This window comes from Amphiura filiformis, chromosome 15 (assembly GCF_039555335.1).
Source record: "Amphiura filiformis chromosome 15, Afil_fr2py, whole genome shotgun sequence".
Taxonomy (NCBI): Eukaryota; Metazoa; Echinodermata; class Ophiuroidea; order Amphilepidida; family Amphiuridae; genus Amphiura; species Amphiura filiformis.
Window position 1 is genome coordinate 60,943,049 of NC_092642.1, and position 25,555 is coordinate 60,968,603.

Below are 25,555 nucleotides of genomic sequence, written 5' to 3' on the forward strand. Positions count from 1 at the left end.
ATAAACCGCGAAATTCGGTATATCGAATATGCCTATTGTGTTGTGAACATACATGTGTGGGGGTGTGTGCGTGTGTTGGTGGTGTGGATGTGCATCTATTTCCATCCACAGCCGTGGACTTTGCATGTAGAAATTTGAGCTCCTAAAGTGTGGATACACTACACAGTGAACATACTAGGTTACAAGCAAAAAGGCCTGTTCCAGAGAGTGCTGATAGAAGGAAATAAACATATACGCACAGAAGTCCACGGTTTCAATGTAAAATTTCAGTCCTCAGTTGCTTGTGTATGTGATGTGAGGTTAGAGTAGAAAATTATGTATATACATGCATGTGAGCTTTACCCAGCCTGTAATGTGCATAAGGGTGAAACTTCACTACTTTGATCAAGAATGCTAAAAAGGAAATTTGCGTCCATGTAACCACTTAAACACAACCCGTAGCCTGGAATGCATTATATATCAGTTATCAGCCAGCATACTTATCAGCAAATTTGTTGGGTTGCGCATGAGCTGTCTGGGGAGTTGGAACACAGCGGAAGGGCATGGTAAACCATGGGCTAATTGAAAGACTAATGAGACATGACAACTATTGGGCTATTCCATTTAAAATCCACACTACCCTTGTGGAAGATTTGGGAAATATCTTCCACAGGGGGAGTATGAGTTTCAAACAGAATAGATGGTTGGGTAACTTCCATTTGAAATACTCACTCCAGTTGTGGAAGCTATAGGTAAAGCCATTATACAGGGGGAGTATGGGTTGCAAATTGATTAACCCTGACTTATTACATTTGAAAAACATACTCCCCCTGTGGAAGATATTTCCAAAATCTTCCACAGGGGTAGTGTGGATTTCAACTGGAATAGCCCATTGCGGTTCTCTTACTCGGGGAGTTTACCCCACGTGCGGTGGAACCCCGTATTAATACCGCAGTTCCTGATTCGCTAATCTAATTTGGGTTCATTTACATAGGGTGGTAGCCACATGCTATAATTGGCAAAGTTGAAAGAGGAATTTGAATATATAATTTCACTTTAATTGAATTTTGAAAAGATGAGGCGATAATGGTTGTAGTGGACTCTTAACCTTGTTTTTGTCCGCAGCAGTAGACAGACCGTACAAATTAGTATTGCTATATTTGGCCCAGCAAACTACTGTGAGCTATTTGTGACAAAGTATTAGTTGTTGGTTTAAAATAATGGACTTGGTTTTGACTTACTTTGTTCAAATTGACTCTTAAAGGGATAGTCAATACTTGTTCAAATTGACTCTTAAAGGGATAGTCATACCAACAAGAGCACCCTAAAATTCAGATCAAAGTAATCTAATAAATACAAAATGGGCTATTCCAGAAGAAATCTACGCACCCCTAGATGGAGGACATGACAAAAATTCTTCCACACAGGGAGTGTAAATTTCAAAGGGAGTTACCTGAATGGGTGACTCCATTTTAAATCTACACCCCCTGTTTGGGAGATAAAAGTCATGTCTTCCATTGGTGGTGTATGAATTTCAACTGGAATAGCCCATTGAGACTTTCTAGAAGAGGATTGACCTTTTCGGTAAATCCCATAAGCCTTTGCGAGTACACCTGAGATGTTGCCATTTGACGTCTGTATGCGTCAGGCCGATTTGCATATCGTTTAGCAAACATCGCTACTGCGCATTGCAAGGTGGCGTGACGTCAAATGACGACATGTCAGGTGAGCTCACAAAGATTTATGGCATTGATCGAAAAGGTCAATTGGGGAAACTTAGGTGGAGAAAAATTGCAAAATAAGATCAAATATTTTATAGGTCTTGTATCTACCTTTTTTCTGGAGATTAGGACAGCCAGGGATTTAACACCTTACCTTTTTTGAAATTTGACTGTACAGGTATGGCTCTCTGTGCATAGGATTGAAAACTTAATTGTCTCCTCCAAAAAACAGAGTACTCTCATGGTTCAGTTACTTAATGATAAATGTACCTTGTGGAGAGTGGAAGTCTTATTTAATCTACAGTTCTTTGCCTACAAAAATTAGGCTATTCCAGTTCAAATCCATACACCCCCTATGGAAATATGACCTACATCTCCCACACAGGGGGTGTAGATTTCAGATGGAGTCATCCATCCAAGAATTCATACTACCTGTATGTGTGTCAGATTAAGGTTATGGCTTCCATAGGGGGTGTATCAGGGTTTCAACTGGAATGGCACAATGCTAGTGCAGCCAATTAGCGTGTTTATACTGAGCACCTCGCATTGCCGTGAATTCCCCTTCTCCCACATTTTAATCCTCTCACCTTCATCAGGTCATTGCCACTGGGCTGTAAATGCAAGCTGCCTATTCACTACTCATGTATTATGTAAGTGGGGATGTCGAAAGTCCAGAAAATAGTTTTATGACCTTGCTGTATTGTAGTAGGCCAACTTTCTGTGTCACCCACCAAATCTTCACCGCAACTGTTTCTACTCTCTGTTTCTACTGAGAATGTTACTGTGTATTCACCACTATTAACCACCTCAAAAGGTGGTTGACGGCTGATGGTGAGGTTCACTTGCATCACCCGCACTCACCTAAACCCGATCTGTTTCTACCGGAGCCGTTACCGCGTATTCCTTGCAGAACCCTGGTGAGGTTCACTTGCATCACCCGCACTCACCTTCACCCGATCTGTTGCTACTGGAGCCGTTACCGCGTATTCCTCGCATCACCCTGCATTAACTCGAAATTCACCGGCAACCGCTTACTCAGTAGAAACACACTCATTGAGAATCGCCTTCTGCCTTTCCTGGTAATATGTCTTTACTAAAGTACCAAAGTTAAAGAGAAATTTATTGTCAACACCACCAAAAATTATTCTTATCAAGGCATGCCTAATTGTCTTGTCTATCCTGGAGGAAGGGGTAACGTTTCAAAATGAGTTGCCAAAAATTACCTTCTTCCTAGCCCCTAGATGTGACAACATATATGTATCATCTCCTCTACCTTGTCATCACCAAAATATTTGTCAACGCCTGAAAAAATGTCAAATTGGTTAAAAACCTGTATATCCTTAGGTTTTATGGAGATGATGCCGTTCCACGAGTGATGCCCCAGTGATGATATTTGCCATATACCTGTGCAACAGCTACTTTTAAAACCACATTTTCAAAAGATGGTTGTAACAGATTCTTAGTGCAAACTTGGATGGAAACTTTCCATTCGAGTTTTCTTTCTTTCTTTTGTTTGTTTGTTCATTCTTTTTTTCCTTTGCTTGCTTGCTTGCTTGCTTGCTTGCTTGCTTGCTTGTTTTCTTTCTTTCTTGCTTTTGTTTCGTTCATTCATTTATTCGTTCGGTCTTTCTTTCTTTTGCTTTCTTTCTTTCTTTTGCTTTCTTTCTTTCTTTCTTCCTTTCTTTGTTTCGTTTGTTCATTTGTTTGTTTGGTCTTTCTTTTGCTTTCATCTTTCTTTCTTTCTTTCTTGCTTTCTTTCTTTTGCTTTCATCTTCCTTTCTTTCTTTCTTTCTTTCTTTTTCTTTTTCTTTCTTGCTTGCTTCCTTGCTTGCTTGCTTGTTTGCTTGCTTGCTTGCTTGCTTGCTTGCTTGCTTGCTTGCTTGCTTGCTTGCTTGCTTGCTTGATTGCTTGCTTGCTTAAATTTCTTTCTTTCTCATTGCTTCTCTTCACTTCTTTTCCGTTCCCTCTGCTTCATAGAAAAACACTAGGCACCATAATTTTGAGATAAACACATGCCACATTTATTTTGAACCATTATAGGCAAGAAATCTACAGACATATCTATAATTTCTCAATCCTTTCCTTATAATGTCTAAGGATCAATTTCCTCATGTACCAATAATACAACATCCCAATCACCACTCCGCACCACAAATCATACTTTCCTCTTTTCTCCTCCCATGGGGATACCGCATCCCTCCCCTCCCCCAGGGAGCGAGATATCCCTCGGCAGCTCAAGAAGATTATGTATCAGTAACGGATAGCTGGGAGGTTTAACAGTAACTCGGGAGTTCATGAAAATGTTCAACATATCCAGGAAAGCTTTATCTACAAGTAACACAGTGCTCGGCTCCTGTCAGTCATTGCAGTTTAAAATCTTGAGTTTGCCGCATTATACCTGTGATTGCACTTTTTCCCAGTTGCAAATTATGTTTCTTATTGGTAAGTGTGTTTGTGCACTTTTTGGTCCAATTATCTATGCCCTATGTTTATGCCTGTGTAGCAGGGCATACATTGTAGATATTTCCATTGGGCTGTTTCCTGGGGGGGTACTTAAGTTTGGTTTTGGTAGGGGTGTGCCGCTGAGAATTTTAAAGTGGACCCATAAATATACCAATTTTTCAAGAAATTTGGACCCATCGATATACCAAAAGTCAAAAATTTCGGCCAAAAATGTTGGGGAAATTTCGAAAAAAGAACCCATCCATATACCAAAATTGGCTTAGAAAAAGGGGTCATTGATATACCAAAAGGCCGAAAATGCTACCCATGTTTGCGGCACGTCCCCGTATGGTCATTTGTACTGAGTACCCCCCTGGGGGCTGTTTAGTCTTCTGCTCCTTCATCAGTTCAGTCATATACTTTCTAGGGTCTGTGGTTCAGCCTTGATTCTCCTCTTGCACAAGAAAGGAGAGTCAGGGCCCTTCATGGTATGATGATGGCCCATGGCTCTTTGATATTTCCTATGGTATTTCATCCCTCCCTATGGGCCCTCTCTCTTACTCTCGATATACTGATTGTTCATTAAGAGTGCCAGGCGGGTCCGCCCGCCACCGCCCAGCTTATTCATTCATTCATTCATTCATTCATTTTATTTCCATAAAAAACTGACATTCACAAAAACAATCAAATTAAAAATTTACAGAAAACAACACATTATGGAGGAAGAGGCTAGAAGGCCAATAAGGCCAGATATATCGCCTCCCCCTAGAAATTATAAAGTTACAAATAACATTTATACAAAAAAATCAATCAAACATCACATAAAAAGGAATCACTAACCAAAAGACAAGACAAGGACGGTGCTCAAAGATAATATATTAAGTATATTTTGAGATTAACATTTCTTTTAATTGATAACGGAAATGTTTAATAGATCTGGAGTTTTTCACAAAAATACCTAGTGAATTCAAAGGATGGGGCCTTTAAATGGATTATGTGATCAGAAAAAACTTTTTGTTTTTAGTCAAATTTAAGTCGTTTACATGTCTTGTCTTGTAGTTATGTACATCAGAGCGTTTGGAAAAATAATTATTAAATATAAGAGGGAGTTCATTAATAGAATACTTGTACATGAATGTACCCAAATCTAGTGTGTACATATCTTCGATAGTTAAGATGTTATAGTTTGCAAACAACGGTCCTGTATGTTCTCTGTAGTGACTGTTTGCTATCGTTCTTATAGCCCACTTTTGGAGTTTCATTAATTTACTTAAGTAAGTTTTACAGGTATCCCCCCATACAAGTATAATGTTTTAGTTTGGTCATGACACCAACATTTCTTGACACTGTTTTTGAAATACAATCTATGTGGCTTTTCCAAGTGAGACATTCATCTATTAACACACCAAGAAATTTGGTTTGTTGTACTCTTTCTAAGGTAGTGTAGTTAAGTATGATTCTCAGATCATTAATTTGTGTCATATTTGGCGTTCCTAGTATCATGTAATTTGTTTTACTGGCATTAACAGACAATTTATTTGCTCTGAACCAATTGCTCACTTCCTCTAGTTCTTTGTTTATAAGATTGACTTGCTTTTCTATGTTTTCATGTGAATATAAAATTGTTGTATCATCTGCAAAGAGGATGAAATCAAGTATATTAGATGTATTAGTTATATCATTTATATATAGTATAAATAAAAGAGGGCCGAGAATAGATCCTTGCGGAACTCCACAAATTACATTTTTCAATTCTGATGAATGGCAATTATAAGATACATATTGTTTCCTGTTACTTAAATAACTTCTGAACCAGTCTAAGACAATGCCACGAAGGCCATAGTGTTCTAGTTTGTGAAGGAGAATATTGTGATCAATTGTATCAAATGCCTTAGACAAGTCCAAAAATATTCCAACAGTCGTCTCGTTTCTCTCAACCGCGAAATTTATTTTATCTACCATTTGTTCAATAGCCATAGAGGTTGAGTGCTTTGGTCTAAAACCAAATTGTTTAGTGTTAAGGATTCCTTGAGTATCAATATATTCCATACATCTGTTAAAAACTAATCTTTCAAGAATTTTGGAAAAACATGGTAGGAGAGAAACGGGACGATAATTTGAGAAAACTTCAACATCTTGTTTTTTGAAAAGTGGTATGACCTTAGCTACTTTCATTTTATCTGGAACAATTCCGGTAGAAATAGATAAATTAAATATCATATTAAGAGGTTTGGCAATTTCTCGATTTACTTTTTTTATGATTAGATTGCCAATATTGTCGTGACCACCACTCTTATTTAACTTTAACTTATCTATAATTTTGATTATATCAAGTTCAACAATTGGTTTCAGGTACATACTCCCAGATATGGTATCGTTTAGATAATCAAAATAATGTTTCCCTTTGTGTTGAATGGTTGAAGCAAGATTAGGACCTATATTTACAAAAAAATCATTAAATTTATTTGAGATATCTTGAGGATTGTTGATAGTATTGCCACCTTCATCTTTAAATTTACTTTGAGTCGCTTGTTTTTTGTTTTGTCAAATAACATCATTGATTGTTTTCCATGTTTGTTTCATATTGCATTTAGCATACTCAAACTTAGAGAAAAAAATATTTTCGTTTAGATTTTCGAAGAAGCATTTGTAACTTATTTTTATATGTCTTAAATAATTGACAATTTCTAGCATTAGGTGATTTAATATATTGTTTATACAATAAATTCTTTTTATTAATACTCTTAAGTAAACCTTTGGTGATCCATGGTGCTATTGGTTCTTTTCTTCTATTACCCGTGCATTTTTTTAATGGGATACAATCATCATATAAAGTATAAAAAGTATCAATAAATGTATTATAATCATCATTTGCATTATTATTGTCAAGAGTTTCGTCCCATTTAACCTCTGACAGTCGTTTTTTAAACTTAGATACATTAACATCACTATGAATTCTTTTGTAAGTTGCCTTATTCGTTTTTTTCATTTCGTTTATGTATTTCAAGATTGGTTGACAAGGTAGTTGGAAAATGGTCACTTATGTCTGTAATCAAAATTGTCGATTTGATTATACAGGGTGAGTCAAAAAAAGTGCAATAGAGCAAAGAATCGATATTTATGTAAGAACCAAGTTGAACTTTCCCATTATTGAAAGTTTTTATAAATGCCAAACTCAATAGTCACCTTCTGTGAAAAAATGAAGTGACTCGCATATACCGTTTAATTTTTATGAGTCCTTTTGCTGCGATACCCAATTTCATTATTTGTCCACGCGGTACCATGTATTTTGAATGAGAGCACACAATACACGATAAAGGCACCAGCTCTGAATCTGACTTTAACTTAAATAAGGTTGATTTTTGCGTTATTTTAATTTTTATTTCTGTTCAAACAAACTGTTTAACATTACTTTAAGTCCTTCATACCTCACTCGACTCCTACTCATTTTTTTTAAATCCCAATATGTCCAACTTACTGGATATTTTATAATTCAGTCCACTTCAATTTGCGCGCATTTCATTTCGACATTTGAAAAAATCCGCCTACAAATGTGTATGTTTTTGATAGAGAATAAACATCTTTAAAGTAAAGGTAAAATGAAAATAACAACAAATAATGTTTCTTTTCCTTAAACAAGACCAAGGACAATAACAATTTGGGTGCTTCATTTTATTTCAATGCCAATGAGGTTAAGTTGTTCCTAATCTACCTTACACAGAGTGGGCTGACATTCAAATTTTAGATGTTTCTTGGACAAACATTAAAATTGGGTATCGCTATAAAATGTGTCATAAAAACAAAACGGTAAATGCTAATTCCTTGGTTTTTTCACACAAGATTACTAATGGATATATCATTTATAAAATGTTTTAAAACCTAAAAGGTTCAAATCGGTTCTTAAATAAAAATTGATTCTTTTCTCTATTGCACTTTTTTTGACTCACCCTGTATTTTCATTGGTTGTCAGAATATTGTCAATAATTGTAGCTGATGTTGGCGTAATTCTAGTTGGTTTATAAATTGTAGGCATATAGACATATTCGGAGGTGTGTCTTTCAAATGTGTTTCGGAAATACCAATAACATCGAAATCTTGATCTAGCGTATTAATACATTGTTTAAATTTAGCGAAATTTTTGGATAAGCTTCAAATATTAACATTTAACATGTTAAAGTTTCCACTACTTGCTTTCGGATCTGAACAGAACTGTGTAGGGGCAAGATATGAACAATCGTGTATATAAATCGTTTACAGTATTTACTACATCACTATAGATCTTGCTCGAATTACAATCAAATGTTAATGGATTAAATACCATGTCATTATATTTTTCTAGGTCTGTATCTGTTAAATTAACGTGGTATGCTTGGTTTAAGTTGTCAGCTTCTGCTTCGATATCAGAATTATCGCTATTATATCAATGGGTTCAATGCATTTCGAGCAGATCCAATCCTTTGGATTTAGACATTTTAATTGTTTAGGCTTTAATAAGGTACATTTTTTATGAACGTAACCGTTACAAATTTTACATGATATATCCTTGTGACATTGTTTTACAATTTTGAGCACTTAACACATACATCCTTAATATTAACAGACATAACAGAAAGAAAACACCAACAATATATAACTCTTACCAATTTCTAATACAAAAATGTTAAAAGATAAAAATAATTGCAATTAAAGTTCTTTGTTAATTGCAAACAAATCAAATAAGGTAGAAACCATCTGGGTCCCCGAAAAAACAGACAGAAAATATATCAGCAAAATATTGAAATCGAACATAAATAAATTTGTTGTATACTTTATAAGTATCATTTTCAAAATTTCAAAGAGCTTTTTAAGACTTTTGACTTATATACAGTATTTCCTTCATTTACTTTACCTGGTTGGTTTTTTTTTTTTTTTTTTTTTTTTTTTTTTTTATTATTTGACATGGTTATTACATGATTATTGCCAAAATAAGAACGTCTCCATATTGCATAATTATAGACACCTCACTTGTATTTTGTAATATATTTTGTTTTTTGGTGTTTTTTTGCTATATCTCTCTAAAAATAAATAGTTTTTTGAACACATTTTTACAAGGTATTTATTTATAAGGTAATTTCTTTGATGCATAAACTTTTTCTGACACTAGTCTGTTGTAGTTCTCCAGGGTAGTCCCTTGTACATAATATGAGTTCAGTTCAGTTAATTTGAATCCTTGTAAGTTTTCCAGTCCAAATCTGGTCTATTTCGAGGTTTGTACTGCAATGACACCTTTGTTCCAGCCACAACAATCTTTGTAGATTGATGCTGCTCCTTCCTTATGTTATAAGCAATGGAAGCAAGTCTGCCACATTCTCTTTTCATTTCTGGTGGCAAATCGTCAAGTACACGAAGTTTGCAACCCCGTTTCATATTGTTCAGGTTACCAAAGAATGCTCTATCGGAATCAAATCCAAAGCGCACTATCACTGGTCGTGGTGGTAGTTTCCCATCACTCTCGCATCTAGCATGACGAGATTGGGGAAGACGGTGGCAAGAAGTCATAACTACACCTCTTTCTAACTGTTCCTCTGAACATGAATAGTTGTGATGCCACACATCCAGCATTACCATTTTTGTGTCTTCATTTTTTTTTCTTCTTCTACGCCATAGACCAGTAAATTTCTTTTCCTGTCATGTATCTCAAGGAGCAACAGTTTCTCCTCTAGTAATTGAACCTTTTTGTCCATTTCAGCTTTTAATTCTGGAACTTTCTTCTGCTCAATATCGTCAAGCCTCTGTGCGTGGGAACTAGTTGCCTGTTCTACATCGTTAAGAGTAGACCGTGCCGTTGTCAACTCATCCTTGATTTGTTTAATATCTTGTTGGTTTCAGTCAATTTTGAGAGTATGTCATTCTTCATATTATCCAACATTTCTTTCCTCATATCTAGCATAAATTGTTTCAGATCAGAGTTACTCACGTCAGAGTCGCCGGCAATACTACTGTTTCTAACTTGTTGTGTCACTTTATCATCCGATCGTGTGTCATCCGACATGTTTTCACTATGTGTATTGTCTATCGGTAGATGTAGATCGATGTCCGAATCGATGTATCGATCTCCTTTGTGGTAGCACTAGCTGACTGACTGTGAATTTTTGGTATCAGTCAGTGTAGGTCCGTTTCACAACAATAATATTAGGTTCAAAGTCACGGATGTCATCATATAAGTTAATATAAATTGTAGATATACCTTTAGACGGGTTCTTGAAACAATAAATTTCAGGTTCAAGCAGAATATTTGCTGCGTGGGAGTATGAAATTGTAAATTTTAACCGATTTCTCGGAGACCCAAATGATTCACGTCTTCACACTCAGAGCGCCATCAATTAGCTACAACCATGATTGCTTCATGGACATGGACCTTTAAGTTTACTGTTTGGTTCAACGGACCAGTGGTGAGATGACCAATTGACCATATTATATTTTTTCCAAAATTATTTGAAAATGAGGTTACAGATTAAACATGTTAAACTTGAGCTGCTGATGATGTTAATGACAAGAACAGCAAGATGATGATGATTGTATGTCAGATAGTAGTGGTGATGAGGATGATGGTGATTGACGATGACAACCACATTACCACAATGACAGCGTTAATGGTGGCAGCATCAAAGAGGACCACTGTGATTATGACAATGATGAACAAAATTGCAGATAAAGGGATATCATACAATATAATATATACAACCTCATTGATTTTAATTTTCACTCTGACATCAAGAAATAAATGAAATAAAGATCATAATGTTTAAAAACATTGAAATATATTCCTGTCCCAAAGTACAGAACACATAGGATATTGAACCAGTGGCTAGACAGTGTGATCAGTCATCACACATCTAAAGTGTATGCACCTATTGGGCTATTCCATTTAAAATCCACACTACCCCTGTGGAAGATTTAGCTCAAGTCTGCCACAGAGGGAGTATAAGTTTCTAATAGAATAGACAATGGAGTAATTTCCATTTGAAATACTCACTCCAGTTGTGAATGATATAGGTAAAGTCATAATACAGAGGGAGTATGGGTTTCAAAATGATTAACTCTGACCAATTATATTTGAAAAACATACTCCCCCTGTGGAACATATTTCCAAAATCTTCCACAGGGGTAGTGTGGATTTTAAATGGAATAGCCCATTGTCAAACTTTTTAAGTATTCCATCCTTAGCACATCTATATCCAACTCTTATAAACCTCATCTGTTAACATGTGCAAGATACAAATCTCCTTTCCTGTATGTTGACCAAAAAGTTGCGAACTTTTTATGACCAAAGTTGTCAGTGTTCCGGTTAGACATATTTCCACACCTAGAAATTCCAGATTGCTCCACTTCCCACGTATAAAGTACACACCCAGTTTATTTTGGATGAACCTTAACGCCATGAGAACTACCTACCTATCGGTCAAAAAGAAGTTTTCATTATCAATTGGACCAATCAGCAACATTGTTAGAATAATTTCACCACATAAAAAATTGGGGTGAATTATTTGCAAAGCTCCATTCTGATTGGTGATTAAAGTGAAGATATCATGTAATTGACCAATCAGGGGCAATGTTAGATTGGCAGGTAGTGCTCAGGGAGTTAAGTGGTGTACACATTGCAACTTTAAAATGTGTAGATGCTGTATGAAGCCTGTGTAGAAAGTGAACAAAGATCCATGGACTCAGCTGCAAATAATCTGGGATCAAAAAGAAAAACTTTTTCACAAAGTCAAATCTAAAAATCCTGTTCATAAAAATAAAACCAAAATTGCACACAGGATACTTCAAAACTCTACTCTAAACACTGGTCAGTAACCAAACAGATGCCCAACAGCAAAATGCACTGATATAGAACAGCTTCCTGGACTACATTCATAGTCCAATAATTGGCACCCAACATAAGAAATCTGTGAGTAAGTGGAACAGTGTGGAACAAGACTTGTTTCTTGAAGAAAGTGTGTGAAAAGCAGAAACAGCCCTGTTCCACACTATTCCACTTAGTCTTTGGAAATTATCACCTGTATAAGGATCTGGTACGCATTCTCACAGATTTCTTTTGTTGGGTGCCAATTATTCGCCTGTCAATGTGATCCAGGAGGCTGTTCCGTGTCAGTGCATTTTGCTGTTGTGTCAGTTAGACAACTGCTTGGTTACTGACATGTGTTTAGAGTAGAGTATTGAAGTAATCCTGTGTATAATTTGGTTCATTTTTATGGACAGGATTTTAAGATATGACTTTGTGAATAATTATAAGTTTCTTTTTGAGTCCAGTATAAGACTAAGAGCTAGTAGCATCATCTTCCCTGATTATGAGATGTATCAGAACTTGGCATATTCATAGGGTATGAGCCCGGTGGGTATGAGCCTACTACTACAGGCCTCTCAGCATTTTAAGGCCATGTAAGCCGGAATGTTGTTTTAACACAAGCCCAACAGCCAATGGTCGTCAGCTTTACTGTCAGGCTGGTTAAATTGCTTTTGGTTGCGTGGATTTATCGGTCCCCGTAGCGGCCATCTTGGGATTTGGTGACGGACTGAATCAGACTGATAGAGGGCAGTATTTTTTCAATCATTGTTTTGGGCAGTTAGGTCTATACGTAAATTGAGGCAATCCTAAATTTGCGGGAATCAAAGATTCTCACAAAATATATAAGTTGTGCATATTAAGAGTGGAATAAAGTATAGCATACTGATATTCAGGACATGGGGACCATTCATGTATACTCAATCATTTTGTTTGTGCTTCTCTCCCCTTCCTTGTCTTTCATGCTTCCAAATTCAAGATGTAGCAGATTTAGGATAATGAAAAAAGTTAGATTTCAAAGTAGAAGCTGTAGATCAAGTCAGTGCATTTATATTTGTACATTCATTGTGCACCCATCAATCCACACTTGATTCACACCTCCCAAATCTCCAGTCATTGTGTGAATTTTTTGAGTCTGGAGAATGTCAGCGATTTTGCGTGATTAAAGGTCTATGGAGAATCTGCTGTGTGAGTGTTGAAAGTGTGAAGTTGTTGTTGGTAAGCGTATGGTGATTTATGTTGCGATGACTTTGAGTAGCATGATTGAAGGATTTTTATGTCCACGATGATGGACAGGTTTTTGATTATTCATGGTTCATTCACCTTGAGGTGGTGTATTTTTTTGGGACTAAAATGACACTATATGGCAGGTACATGGGCACTTTCAAATTTGTTGTGCATGGTATGCAGGTGTGTATCAGGTGTCAGATGTCAAGGGAATGCGACGGTAAGAATTTTCCTGGTGTGCATCGAATAGTATGCAGGCCCGTATGCAGGGCCTAGAATTTGAAGAGAATCACAGAATTGATTCTCGTAATGATTCTCGTCTGATTCGGTTGCGAGAATCAACTTCTCTCATTGCATCATGCAGTAAGCGCAGTGTCTATGATGGATTTTGATTCTCACAAACCAAGACGAAATCTAGACCCTGGTATGTTCAGTGGCTTGTGCATGTTTCTTCAGGTAATGGTTTCCTGCTGACTGCTTTAACCCCCTGAGCACTACCTGCCGATCTAACATTGCTTCTGATTGGTCAATTACATGATATTTTCACTTTAATCACTAATCAGAATGGAGCTTTGCAAATAATTCACCCCAATATTTTTGCGTGGTGAAATTATTCTAACAATGTTGCCGATTGGGCCAATTGATAATGAAAACTTCTTTTTGGCCAATCGGCATGTAGTTCTCATGGGGTTAAAAAAAGATGACGGTTTGTGGGCACGCTTATGGCACAACAGTGAGAAAGAATTGACATCACTACCGAGTACTAAGAGCATACAGGAAATGATTCTCTATTGTACACCACCTGTCCTACACAGATTGTGTGTAACATTATCAATAAAGTAAAATGGGATTTTTGCTTATTTACCCATTTTTTTTACCAGATGTAAAAAATTCAGAAGAAAAACATAGATAAAGCAGTGACAACTCTCTAGTCCGAAGGTTCTCTAGTCTGAAGGCTCCTTAGTCCAAAGGTTCGCTAGTCCAAACACAAAATTTACAATTCGCTAGTCCGAATTCTGAAAAAGGTTCAGTAGTCCGAATATCAGGTTCTCTAGTCCAAATAATAAATAAGGTTCTCTCTTTGGATTAGCGAACTTAATTTGGTTTTCAGACTAGCAACCCTTAGGACTAGAGAACCCTCTGACTAGTGACTCTTTGGACTAGAGAGAGGTCACGCATACGGCAAAATGATTGTTGGCGTAACCCGTCTGACCCCAAAAGTAGACCCGACCCTGACTTTAAAACAAACAAAATTTAAATGAAATTTTAAAAAAATGAAGAAAAAAATTTCCCGAGGCCTTTATCAAATGCAATTTACAGCTTTAAAAGTTTAACAAAAAATCCCTGCCTATCTTCCTAATTTTTTGTAGGCCTAATAACCTGTACTGGCCAATGTGTTATAGTCTGTCTCATCTTAAGTTGAGAGTAACGCCAGGTTGGATTTCCTCATCAGTAGCAGATTGGAATCGCGCCTGTTAACCTAATGCCACGAGGCTAATACACACATGTAGAAGGGGGATTTGTCCTATAACGCTGGCCATGTAAACTTGTAAATGCACTGATTCAAATTTGTCATTGCAAAATCCAACATGGTGTTAACTCTCAAATTGAGATGAGACACAATATAGTTGGTGTTGATCATGTTGACCTTTCAACAGAGGCTCACATAAAGAAGGTTACCATGAGACCCCTTAATTACAAAACATGAAAACTTTTGTGACAAATTTGGGCTATGTCCTCCTTTTATATGTGATTCCTAACAGCTATTGTAACGGGATAGCGTGACAGATCAATACTCACTCGCCACACTCATAATTAGCAAGTTTTGAGAGAAAAGTTTATGTAAATTTTGTCACTTATAAAATGATCTCTTTTTTATTCAAATTGGTATAACTTGGAAAAATATAGTTTCATCGTGCCAAATGAGGTATCAAAATATGCAGAACAAAATTCTCTATCTATTGACTACTTTTAAGATCTTGCTTTTGTTTAAGTGTTCGGATACTTTTTGTGTGCAGTGCCAACTTCTGTATTCTACAGGGTGTATCAAAATGATTGGTACCCATCAATTTTAATGTTTGTTTGAAAAGCCCGCCTCTTCCAAATGCAACATTTGATACTCTTGAAACGTCCAGAATACATAGTTTATGACTTGTTATACAATCAATCTGCAAATTATTTGGATCTCATGTTGAATTTTGATATGTCGGACTCATCCATTATCAATGACAACTGATGAGTAGTCTCCAAATTCTATTAGGTTTTTGTCAAAAATATGCTAATTTGGTAGCTAATTTGCATAAATTTGCATAAATGTCCCTGCGTGCAATTTCTGGGAACTGTTAGGTGTAGAGTGATCTGACTTGGTAGAGGGGTGGTAATTGGCAGTCTTCAAAAACTAGGGTTTTGTCGCAAAATATGCTAATTTGGTAGCTAATTTGGATAAATTTGCATGTTTTTTTTTAATATATCCCCCAGCTTTGAGTGAAATCGCCCTGGATAAAAGGATGGGTGTCAAGGGGAGGCATGCCGCAGCGGCCGACACTCTTTGCGTCGAGAACCGCGCAACCTGAGAACCACACAATTCGAGTTCTTCCTTATCTCCTTTCTCACCTGTACTGATATCTTGAGTAAAATTCACATGTATGAAATGAAGTATTTTTGCCAGTGCCATACATATCATAAAAACTTTTTTTTCCCTTTAACATTATGAATCTGACACATGGACACTTCTGAGTACTTGTACACAGCTGTCAACGTATCGGCTACTTTCTTGAAGATATTCAACAGGACTGTTCATAGTAGATTGTTATTTGCAAATTCATACAACTAGTCCAATAAAATTCCACTTACATGGAGACGTTTCGTAAACTACCAGTTTACTTTTTCGATGCTATTGTTGCAATGATGATCTGTGTACAGCTGATGTTTTCTGCTGCTTGGCAACGGAGTTGCCAGTTGATTTTCCATTGGAAATCAGATCGTCAAATACGTGACTTAAGTTGAAGGAAGTTCGGAAAGCGATTGGATGAACACAAAACGGAGGCAGAGAAAATTGGTGATAACATAAAAACTAGAGCCACCAGAAAGGCTTCCCAATCAGTCGTCCATAAATCTGCCATTACAGATCATGTGGTAGAAAATAATCATGTCATTGACTGGAAAGAGGCTAGGATCGTGGGCAAAGAGAGTAACAGGTACAAGAGGTGGATCAAGGAGGCAATTACCATTAGGAAGCAGGGCAACACCATGAACAGAGACGAGGGGCAATACAACTTAAGTCACATATTTGACGATCTGATTTCCAATGGAAAATCAACTGGCAACTCCGTTGCCAAGCAGCAGAAAACATCAGCTGTACACAGATCATCATTGCAACAATAGCATCGTGAATAGAATACGTGACTTAAGTTGAAGGAAGTTCGGAAAGCGATTGGATGAACACAAAACGGAGGCAGAGAAAATTGGTGATAACATAAAAACTAGAGCCACCAGAAAGGCTTCCCAATCAGTCGTCCATAAATCTGCCATTACAGATCATGTGGTAGAAAATAATCATGTCATTGAATGGAAAGAGGCTAGGATCGTGGGCAAAGAGAGTAACAGGTACAAGAGGTGGATCAAGGAGGCAATTACCATTAGGAAGCAGGGCAACACCATGAACAGAGACGAGGGGCAATACAACTTAAGTCACGTATTTGACGATCTGATTTCCAATGGAAAATCAACTGGTTGCCAAGCAGCAGAAAACATCAGCTGTACACAGATCATCATTGCAACAATAGCATCGAAAAAGTAAACTGGTAGTTTACGAAACGTCTGCATGTAAGTGGAATTTTATTGGACTAGTTGTATGAATTTGCAAATAACAAAGTATCAGCTACTGTTAACCGCGCTACTCGAGAACCACACAATTCAAGTTCATCTTATCTCCTCCCTCACCACGGTTGTTTGATGTATATGGAATTGGCTTCATTATTAAGTAAATGCAAACTATAGGTGGCGCTATTTATCATAAATCATATTTCTTAATTTGTAAGGGTTAGGTAATCAATACTGCCATTTAAACAGGTAGAATAGGTGAAATAAGCAACAAAGAAATTTTATACACATATTTCATCAAAAAATAACAGGAATTATTTGTAATAAAAGCCTGAAAGTGTAATTTCCAGTATCTAAATAGCGCCACCAATCTTGTCATAAATAGATACATTTTATATCCGAAAAAATGCTGTGAAAGTGAATAATGTTGTAAATAAGGGGAAATTAAAGTTGAAAATGACTCAAAAGCATCTGTAAACATTAGCATAATACCGCTTTAAGATATTTAAGTCTTAAATTGGGTTGTACATGATGTTTTGTTTGAAAAACTAATAAATGATCACATCAAACAACCGTGTCACCTGTATTGAGATCTTGAGTAAAATTCACATATATGAAATGAAGTATTTTTGCCAGTGTCAAGCATCATAAAAACATTTTTCCCCCCTTTAACATTATGAAACTGACACATCGAGACTTCTGAGTACTCGTACACAGCTGTCAACGTATCGGCTACTGTTTGCTGATTTCCTCAATGTTTTATTATGGAATCTAGGGGTTTCCTCCCTCATCCGATTGCTGAATGTTATGCTTGTGCAAGTGTGGACATATCTCACACCGAGGCCAATGTGTTGAGGATGTGTAACCTACTTTCTCACACACGACTCGGGGATTGTGGGGGTGTTCTTATGGATCTGAAGCCTTAGGGGTTCAAACTTTGAAGTAAGTCATTCCTGAGTTATGTTCACATGGTTGTTGGACGTATCTCACACCGAGGCCAATGTGTTGAGGATGTGTAACCTACTTTCTCACACACGACTCAGGGATAGTGGTGGTGTTCATATGGACATGAAGCTTTAGGAGTTCAAACTTTACTCCTGAGTTGTGTCCATGCGGTTTTTTTGTCAGCAGAAACCCCTGAGCCACCTGGATGAGACTAAGATGTGCTTTGGGTGTAGACTCAACTAGAAACAGTTTGTACTGTAAACCTTTGAATGAATGGAATTCTCAAATGTGGCACAAGTTTCATTTGAGTGCAGAAAACCCCCTGAATATGTTGTGGTCCAATGTGGACCAAACTCGAACCGGGAACTTTTCCACACTTTGACACACAACACAACCTTAAGAACCGCAAAGACATGTTGACCTGTACGAGTTGAAAACCTGCTCAATAAGAACCATGTGTTTTGTGTTACTTTTCACGCCGATAATGTGAATTTGAAAAAAAATTCCAATTATTAAGAGGAAGTCCCATCAGAGCAGTTCTTCTGGGGTGAACCAAACCTGACTGGTTATCAAATTTAAAAAAATCCACTTACTGTGAACATCTGAATGAATGAAACCCTCAAATGTGGCACAAGTTTCCTTTGAGTGCAGAAAACCCCCTGAATATGTTGTGGTCCAATGTGGACCAAACTCGAACCAGGAACTTTTCCACACTTTGACACACAACACAACCTTAAGAACCGCAAGACATGTTGACCTGTACATTGTACAGTGTACAAGTTGAAAGCCTGCTCAATAAGAACCATGTGTTTTGTGTTACTTTTCACGCCGATAATGTGAATTTGAAAAAAAATTCCAATTATTAAGAGGAAGCCCCATCAGAGCAGTTCTTCTGGGGTGAACCAAACCTGACTGGTTATCAAATTAAAAAAAATCCACTTACTGTGAACATCTGAATGAATGAAACCCTCAAATGTGGCACAAGTTTCCTTTGAGTGCATTTTGAGGTTTACAAAACCCCCTGAATATGTTATGGTTGAGGTGGGTCAAACTTGAACCGAACTGGGAACTTTTTCCATACTTTGACACACAACCTTAAGAACCGCAAGACATGTTGACCTGTATGAGTTTAGGGCCTGCTCAATAAGAACCATGTTGTGTTACTTTTCACACCAATGATGTGAATTGGAAAAAAAATCCAATTATTAACTTTCCTTAAAGAGGAAGCCCCATCAGAGCAGTTCTTCTGGGGTGAACCAAACATGTCTGGTTATCAAATTAATCAAGGTTTTCTCTGAATTAAACAGGTGCTAATTGATGTTTTAATGTTATTGAATCAATCAGTACCTGTCAAATTCAAAGATAACCTTGTCACTGATTAATTTGATAACCAGGCAGGTTTAGTTCTCCCCAGAAGAAGAACTGCTCTGGTGTTGAGTGTCAAACTTCTAAATGTGTACACACAGCCCAAACCCATATTTTTTCTTCAAGAGTTCTAATCCTTTGAGTTTCTTCTGCTCGTATGGACATGCCTAGTGCGTATTGAAAGGCTGACAAATACTTCAGCACAGAAACCCCTAAGTGCAACCACACAGCCAAAACCAATGACTAATCCTTCAAGAGGTCTAATCCTTTGAGTTTCTTCTGCCCATATGGACATGTCTTGTGCGTAATGAAAGGCTGACAAATACTTTAACGCACTATTTCCCAATTAAAAATTTACCTTGTACTCTTGTAGTCCTAAGGTGATTAAGTATGTCACAAGTATACAGTGGGCCCATTCAAGTGTTTGATTTTGTTTTTGTACTTGTAATTCCATTGAATGTGTTTTCTGCTAATATGTACAACCTGATTAATCCTTTTGTGTGTTCAATTCAGGTTTACAAACCATTTGGAAGCCACTTCACCAGAAATCATATCAACAGTCTTTCTTCTTGCTATGGATTCACTAATCTAGCCAGGAATTAGTAAAAGGCCCCCTCAAAAAATAGCCTGGAGTTCTTATTTGTAAATTATAAACTTACAAAACCTAGGAGTCGGTTGAAAAAAATCCTGAGAGTAATATTTTTTTTTATTGGGTTGAATATGTGCATCCATTGACAATTGAATACCTGAGTGGAAGAAGGGCCCAACTCCATCAAACTGTTTTTGAGATATTATAGTAAAACTTGATATTTGGAAAAGTTTTATAGGCAGAATGTTTTCATCTTCAGGGGACCTTTAATAGATGAACATACAATAAATAAATAAATCTATACAAATGTGGTTTGACACCAAATATTTCTGCTCTTGGACTCTTTTACTTATCATTATTCAAACCTACGCAGCCACAACTTTTTTACTGTCTTATGAACATACAATATTACATACATTCGAAATCAGATATGATATTTTCATGGCAAGGGTACAGGTCTTAATACGATCTGGAGTTGGGCCCTTCTTCCACTAATATACTGCAAGTGTCAGTTCAGATGTGTTACAAATAGCTACAGAAATTTGGTAATTATCCATTAATTGCACAAGTAGAAGATTAGCAAGAAAGTTTATTGTTGTGAAAGCAGATTTCATGGATGAACAAAATTCCTCTTTAACCCAATATTTGTGGAAGAAGGGCCCAACTCCATGGAGTTGGGCCTTTCTTCCATGAAAACCATGATTAAGTTTATGTGGAAGACTATTTAGAGAGTGGATTAGAGAGAGAGAGTGCAATAAAATGCTGGGTCTAACTCATTTTTGTAAAAAATTGGAGTTGGGCCCTTCTTCCACTCAGGTATTCAATTTCCTGTCAGACCTGTATAACAAAAGAAGTACCCACACTGATCAAATGCACACATAAATCAATTTGGCTACTTCCATAACAATAGTACCTGACAGGTGGTGACAGGTTGATTGACAGGTGTTTTGTCATGGTATGCTTCTAGGAACACGCTATTGACTTACCAAGAATGGAATTGCAATAGATTACAAAAGATTAGCTTACAAAAGGTCTGATTTATCTTTGTCTGCAAATTACATTCAGTAAATCAAAAACTTGAAACAACCTAGTGTAGTGTTTTTCATTGGGAGTTTAGTATATGCCTTGCCATGAGGAATAGGGTATCCCAGTTGAAATCCATATAACCCCATATGGAAGAAATGACCTTAATCTTCCACACAGGGGGTGTATACTTCAAATGGAGTCCTTCACTCAGGTAACCCCATTTGAAATTTACATTCCCTGTGTGGAAGGTTTAAGGTCATATCTTCCATAGGGGGTTGTATGCAGTGGCTGCACTAGGAATTTTTTCGGGGGGGGGGGGGGGGGGGATTTCAGGGGGAATCAACAAATTTTGCACAAAATTGCCACAAAAATTGGAACTTTTTGTAATTTGGGTTTTTTTGCCTTAAAAGTGGGGTAAAACTGGGGGAAGAAAAATATATAGGGGAAAAGGCCCTTGCCCCAACCCCACCCACCCCTATGCCATTCTTCTATGTCTAAATAGACAGGTCATTGATGCACTAATTTTCCGGAAAAATTATAAGAATCTCATGTCACAATCATTGAAATGATTATATTGTACTTTTGGACCAGAACTATAGACAGCACAATGTTAAGTTCATATGAAGGGGTTGTCAAAATGTGATACATATATTATATGTGAATGCCAAAATAAGTGTTTGATAAATCATCCTTTTAAGAAGATACACATCATCCACTTCCACTCATGAATGTTCATAGCTAAGATTTACCAAATTTCCTGAAGAAAGCTTTTAAGCTTTCTTTCTCTTAAAAGAGTTTGCACTACCGTAATCTGCTGCAGCCTACACTTTTGAATAGTCATTCCCATTCAACATAAATTTGCTAAATGTCAACACATTCTGACTGTTATATAAATGAGATTACTTTAAACTGTGATTATGGCTGTCTTTTCTAATTAGGGACAAAAAATGGGGGAGGGGAGACTCAAGAAAAACACACGCATGTCATGTTAAAAACACTGATTTTCAAGAATAAACCTTTCTGATCATGCTTACACTGCTTGGGACAACCCTAGTTTTTTTTCACAAGAGGGGATGCATTTTTTTGACCAAACATTTGATGTGGGGGTAAACATCATACATGAGTTCCCCCCCCCCTGTAGAAATTAGAAATTGTTTACATGTATGTCATGGTATAAGCATGGAAGTAAGAGACATGGAAGCTGGTCGATCCAACACCTATTGAATTATTTACGTAACATTCTATAGAGGGTCCGTATCAAGCTATTGTGATAACAATGTAGTCAGCGTGTCTTTGATGTGGATCATACTTGCCGCCTTTATTGCCAGTTCGTTTTTACAGGTTTATTATTATGAGCAAAAATCGTGTTTTTTTCTTGATTATGTTTCAAGTATGTTGTTTATATTCGGAACAAAAGTGACAGGGATGTTAGATTTGTAATCCATAATTACAGAAATCCAATCAAAATATCGAGTTCAACCCTATACTTACAGATTTTCTTAAATTTCAAAATATTGGAAATCATGCATTTACTTCTAAACCGCTAATTAGCCGTAAAATTTCATATCGCACTTGGCGCATGCGTTACATATAAAATTTATCCGCATCTATTTGTGTGCCCGGGGCTGCCGAAATTGCTGTTGACCAGAATGTTCCAGGGTCGGGTATTATTTTTACATTCTGCGTAAAATAAATTGTATTTCATTTCATTTTCTGTTTTAAAACTACTATCTGAGAGTCTAGCATATTATATACATTTAATCAGTAGGTTTTTACATAATTACATACATTTAATAATATTGTATAAATTAAACTGATAGCATTCTGATCATTACGTAGGGATTTTATAAAATCTGTTTGTGTTCATAAAACTAGTCATGCACTGCGGTAATATAACACAGCCCATTGTCAGGACTTAGTACGCGACTTACGTACTGCTATTGATTTTTAAGCGGGAACTTTGATTTTAGACATGGTACACGTTGACCATGCGTTGACTCAATTGTTCCCCTTCCACCTGTACTTCTTTTGATCAGTATCGCGGCAAGTATGATACTCACTTTGATGTAGTATTTGACCAGCTTCCATGTCTCTTAGTTCCATGGTATAAGTGACAAAGAATAAACTAGATTCACTTGATTGAATGTTTCCCTAAATTATTTACTAGATAATTGATTCAGCTTAACCCCCTGAGCACTACCTGTCGGTCTAATGTTGCCTCTGATTGGTCAATTACATGATATCTTCACTTAAATCACCAATCAGAATGGTGCTTTGCAAATAATTCACCCCAATTTTTTGTGTGGTGAAATTATTCTAACAATGTTGCTGATTGGTTCAATTGATAATGAAAACTTCTTTTTGGCCAATCGGCAGGTAGTTCTCATGGGGTTAAATGTAGGTGCGGAACAGGGAAAGAGCTCAGGCATTTAAAATCATGTTATATTTCTATCTTATGTTTGATGTAAAATGCCTAAAACTCCAATTGGGCAATATTTTTGTAATGAAATATCATTGTTTTGACTGCAGTTTGTAATGATTTCTTGTGCATAAATTTATTATTATATTCTTGTATTGCTTTGGTGCAAAACTAATTTAGCCATCTTCTTTCCGATGCTAATGTGAATAAAAAGTGCTGTGTAAGAAAAAGAGATACAAGGATTGCATTGTTTATTGCTATTACCTACTAAGGATATGGTGGACCTGAAAAGAGCTGTATGGATGTATATATTCCACCGATATCGGGTTAAAATGATAGAATATTCAGTCTAATATTTCTTTTTATATTAAACAGCTCTTTTCAGGTCCACAATTTTCTCAGTAGGCAATTGCAATAAACAGATGCCATCTCTTGCGTCTCTTTATATTATACAGCTCTATTCAGGTCCACCACTTCCTGAGTAGGCAGTTGTAGCATATGCAATCTATTGCATCTCTTTATATTTTTACACAGCTCTTTTCATGTCCACCATTTCTTGAGTAGGCAATTGCAAACTTTACAAGTCCACCATCAGTTTCCTCAGTGGACAATCACAGTATACTTATGAAATGTATTGTATCTTTTTATACTACTCATTTCTTTTCGGAACTATTTTTAGCCTGAAGAACTCACACTAGACACTATGGACCACAAGAGCCTCATCCCAATGGTATAGTCCAATAACCTCAATTACATAATCATAATGCAAAATTTGACCTCAAGTTGCAGAGTATGAGTTTTTGTACCCAAATCTTCAAAGGTCATTCAGTGAATGTACAAATGTATTGGGTTTAAGAACTGTTCCCCTGATAGATGAGCATGTTGTGGATCCTAGTGAGAATAAAAATGTAATAGCCGTCTCACACTTGGCAAGATGTTCATTATGAATACCGTTAATAATATGCAATATCCTCATAAACTTACACTGTTATGTTTCTGTTTTATATCTCCATCTTGCAGACTTTACTCAGAATTGTGTGCCTACGACAGTTTGGTCATTTCCTTACTCAGGTGAAGGGACTAAGTTTTCAGTATGATGCCGATAGACATCTATACCTCAGCGTATCCTCCATCAAGGATGACAACGTGGGACAAGGGGGTGATGACAGGAGTCAGCAGGTGGAAGAACAGCTCAAAATGGTAGGTAACATTGCCTCTGATTGGTCAATTACATGATATCTTCACTTTAATCACCAATCAGAATGGAGCTTTGCAAATAATTCACCCCAATTTGTTTCCCTGGTGAAATTATTCTAACAATGTTGCTGATTGGTCCAATTGATAATGAAAACTTCTTTTTGGCCAATCGGCGGGTAGTTCTCATGGGGTTAGTGTGGGGAAAAGGGTGTATCTTATATTTACTTCCCTGACATGTTGCTTCCTTTTGCAATGGTTTAGGTTAATTTTTTAATGCCCTTCAGTTCACATGGTAAAAGGATGTAATTTGTTAAGACAATAACAGGTAAGATGCTTTCTTTTGCCAAAGTCATTATCGGACTGCTGCAAAGTGGTCTGTCACAAGCTTTCTCAATAAGATCTGTCCTGAGCTGCATATCTGATCTCAGCTGGGGAAAGAGTTATAGCCCTTTGAGATTACTTGGTACTCAAGGTTGGTAATCATGAGTGAGATTTGATCTTTCCCTAGAGAAGTTCTTTTTAGAGGGCTGAGCTTTTGGAACTCCAGGGAGTGTCATCTTCAGAGCAATTGGAACTCTAGCAAGTGCTATCTTCAGAGCAAAGATGGCACTCGCTAGAGTTCCAAAATCTCAGCCTTTTGAAAAGGATTTCCCTAGGGAAAATAGGGGATTATAATAGAGCATAGATATTGATTAGCTCATCTGATGGTTGCCGGTGGATGTGCCCGAGCCATTTCATCTGCCGCTATGAGGTACGAAAGTGGCTGCTGGTTAGTCTTCTGGTACACAGTCACATTAGATGCTGTATCATGGTGACGGATTCCCAGCATTATTTTGCAGCAGTTGGGCCATACATTTAACCATCCTGTGGCAAAAGACAGTAATATTGTTTTTTGTTTTTCTTCCATGGTCGAGGTACGCACTGCTGATCGGCGATCACATAGAAGTGGTGAGGTCTCCTCCCCTCATACGCGTGCGCCGACTACCAATGGGTAAACT

At 36.9% G+C, this 25,555-nt stretch overlaps 1 protein-coding gene across 2 annotated transcripts in view; it reads left to right on the top strand.

Annotated features, from left to right (window-relative positions):
* LOC140171914 (nonsense-mediated mRNA decay factor SMG5-like) overlaps positions 1-25,555 on the top strand; it is a 190,696-nt gene that overhangs the window by 73,516 nt on the left and 91,625 nt on the right. For both annotated transcript variants that reach the window (XM_072195257.1, XM_072195258.1), the window contains exon 15: positions 24,381-24,560. In XM_072195257.1, coding sequence (XP_072051358.1) covers positions 24,381-24,560 — 180 coding nt within the window. The remainder of the gene's footprint in view (positions 1-24,380; positions 24,561-25,555) is intronic.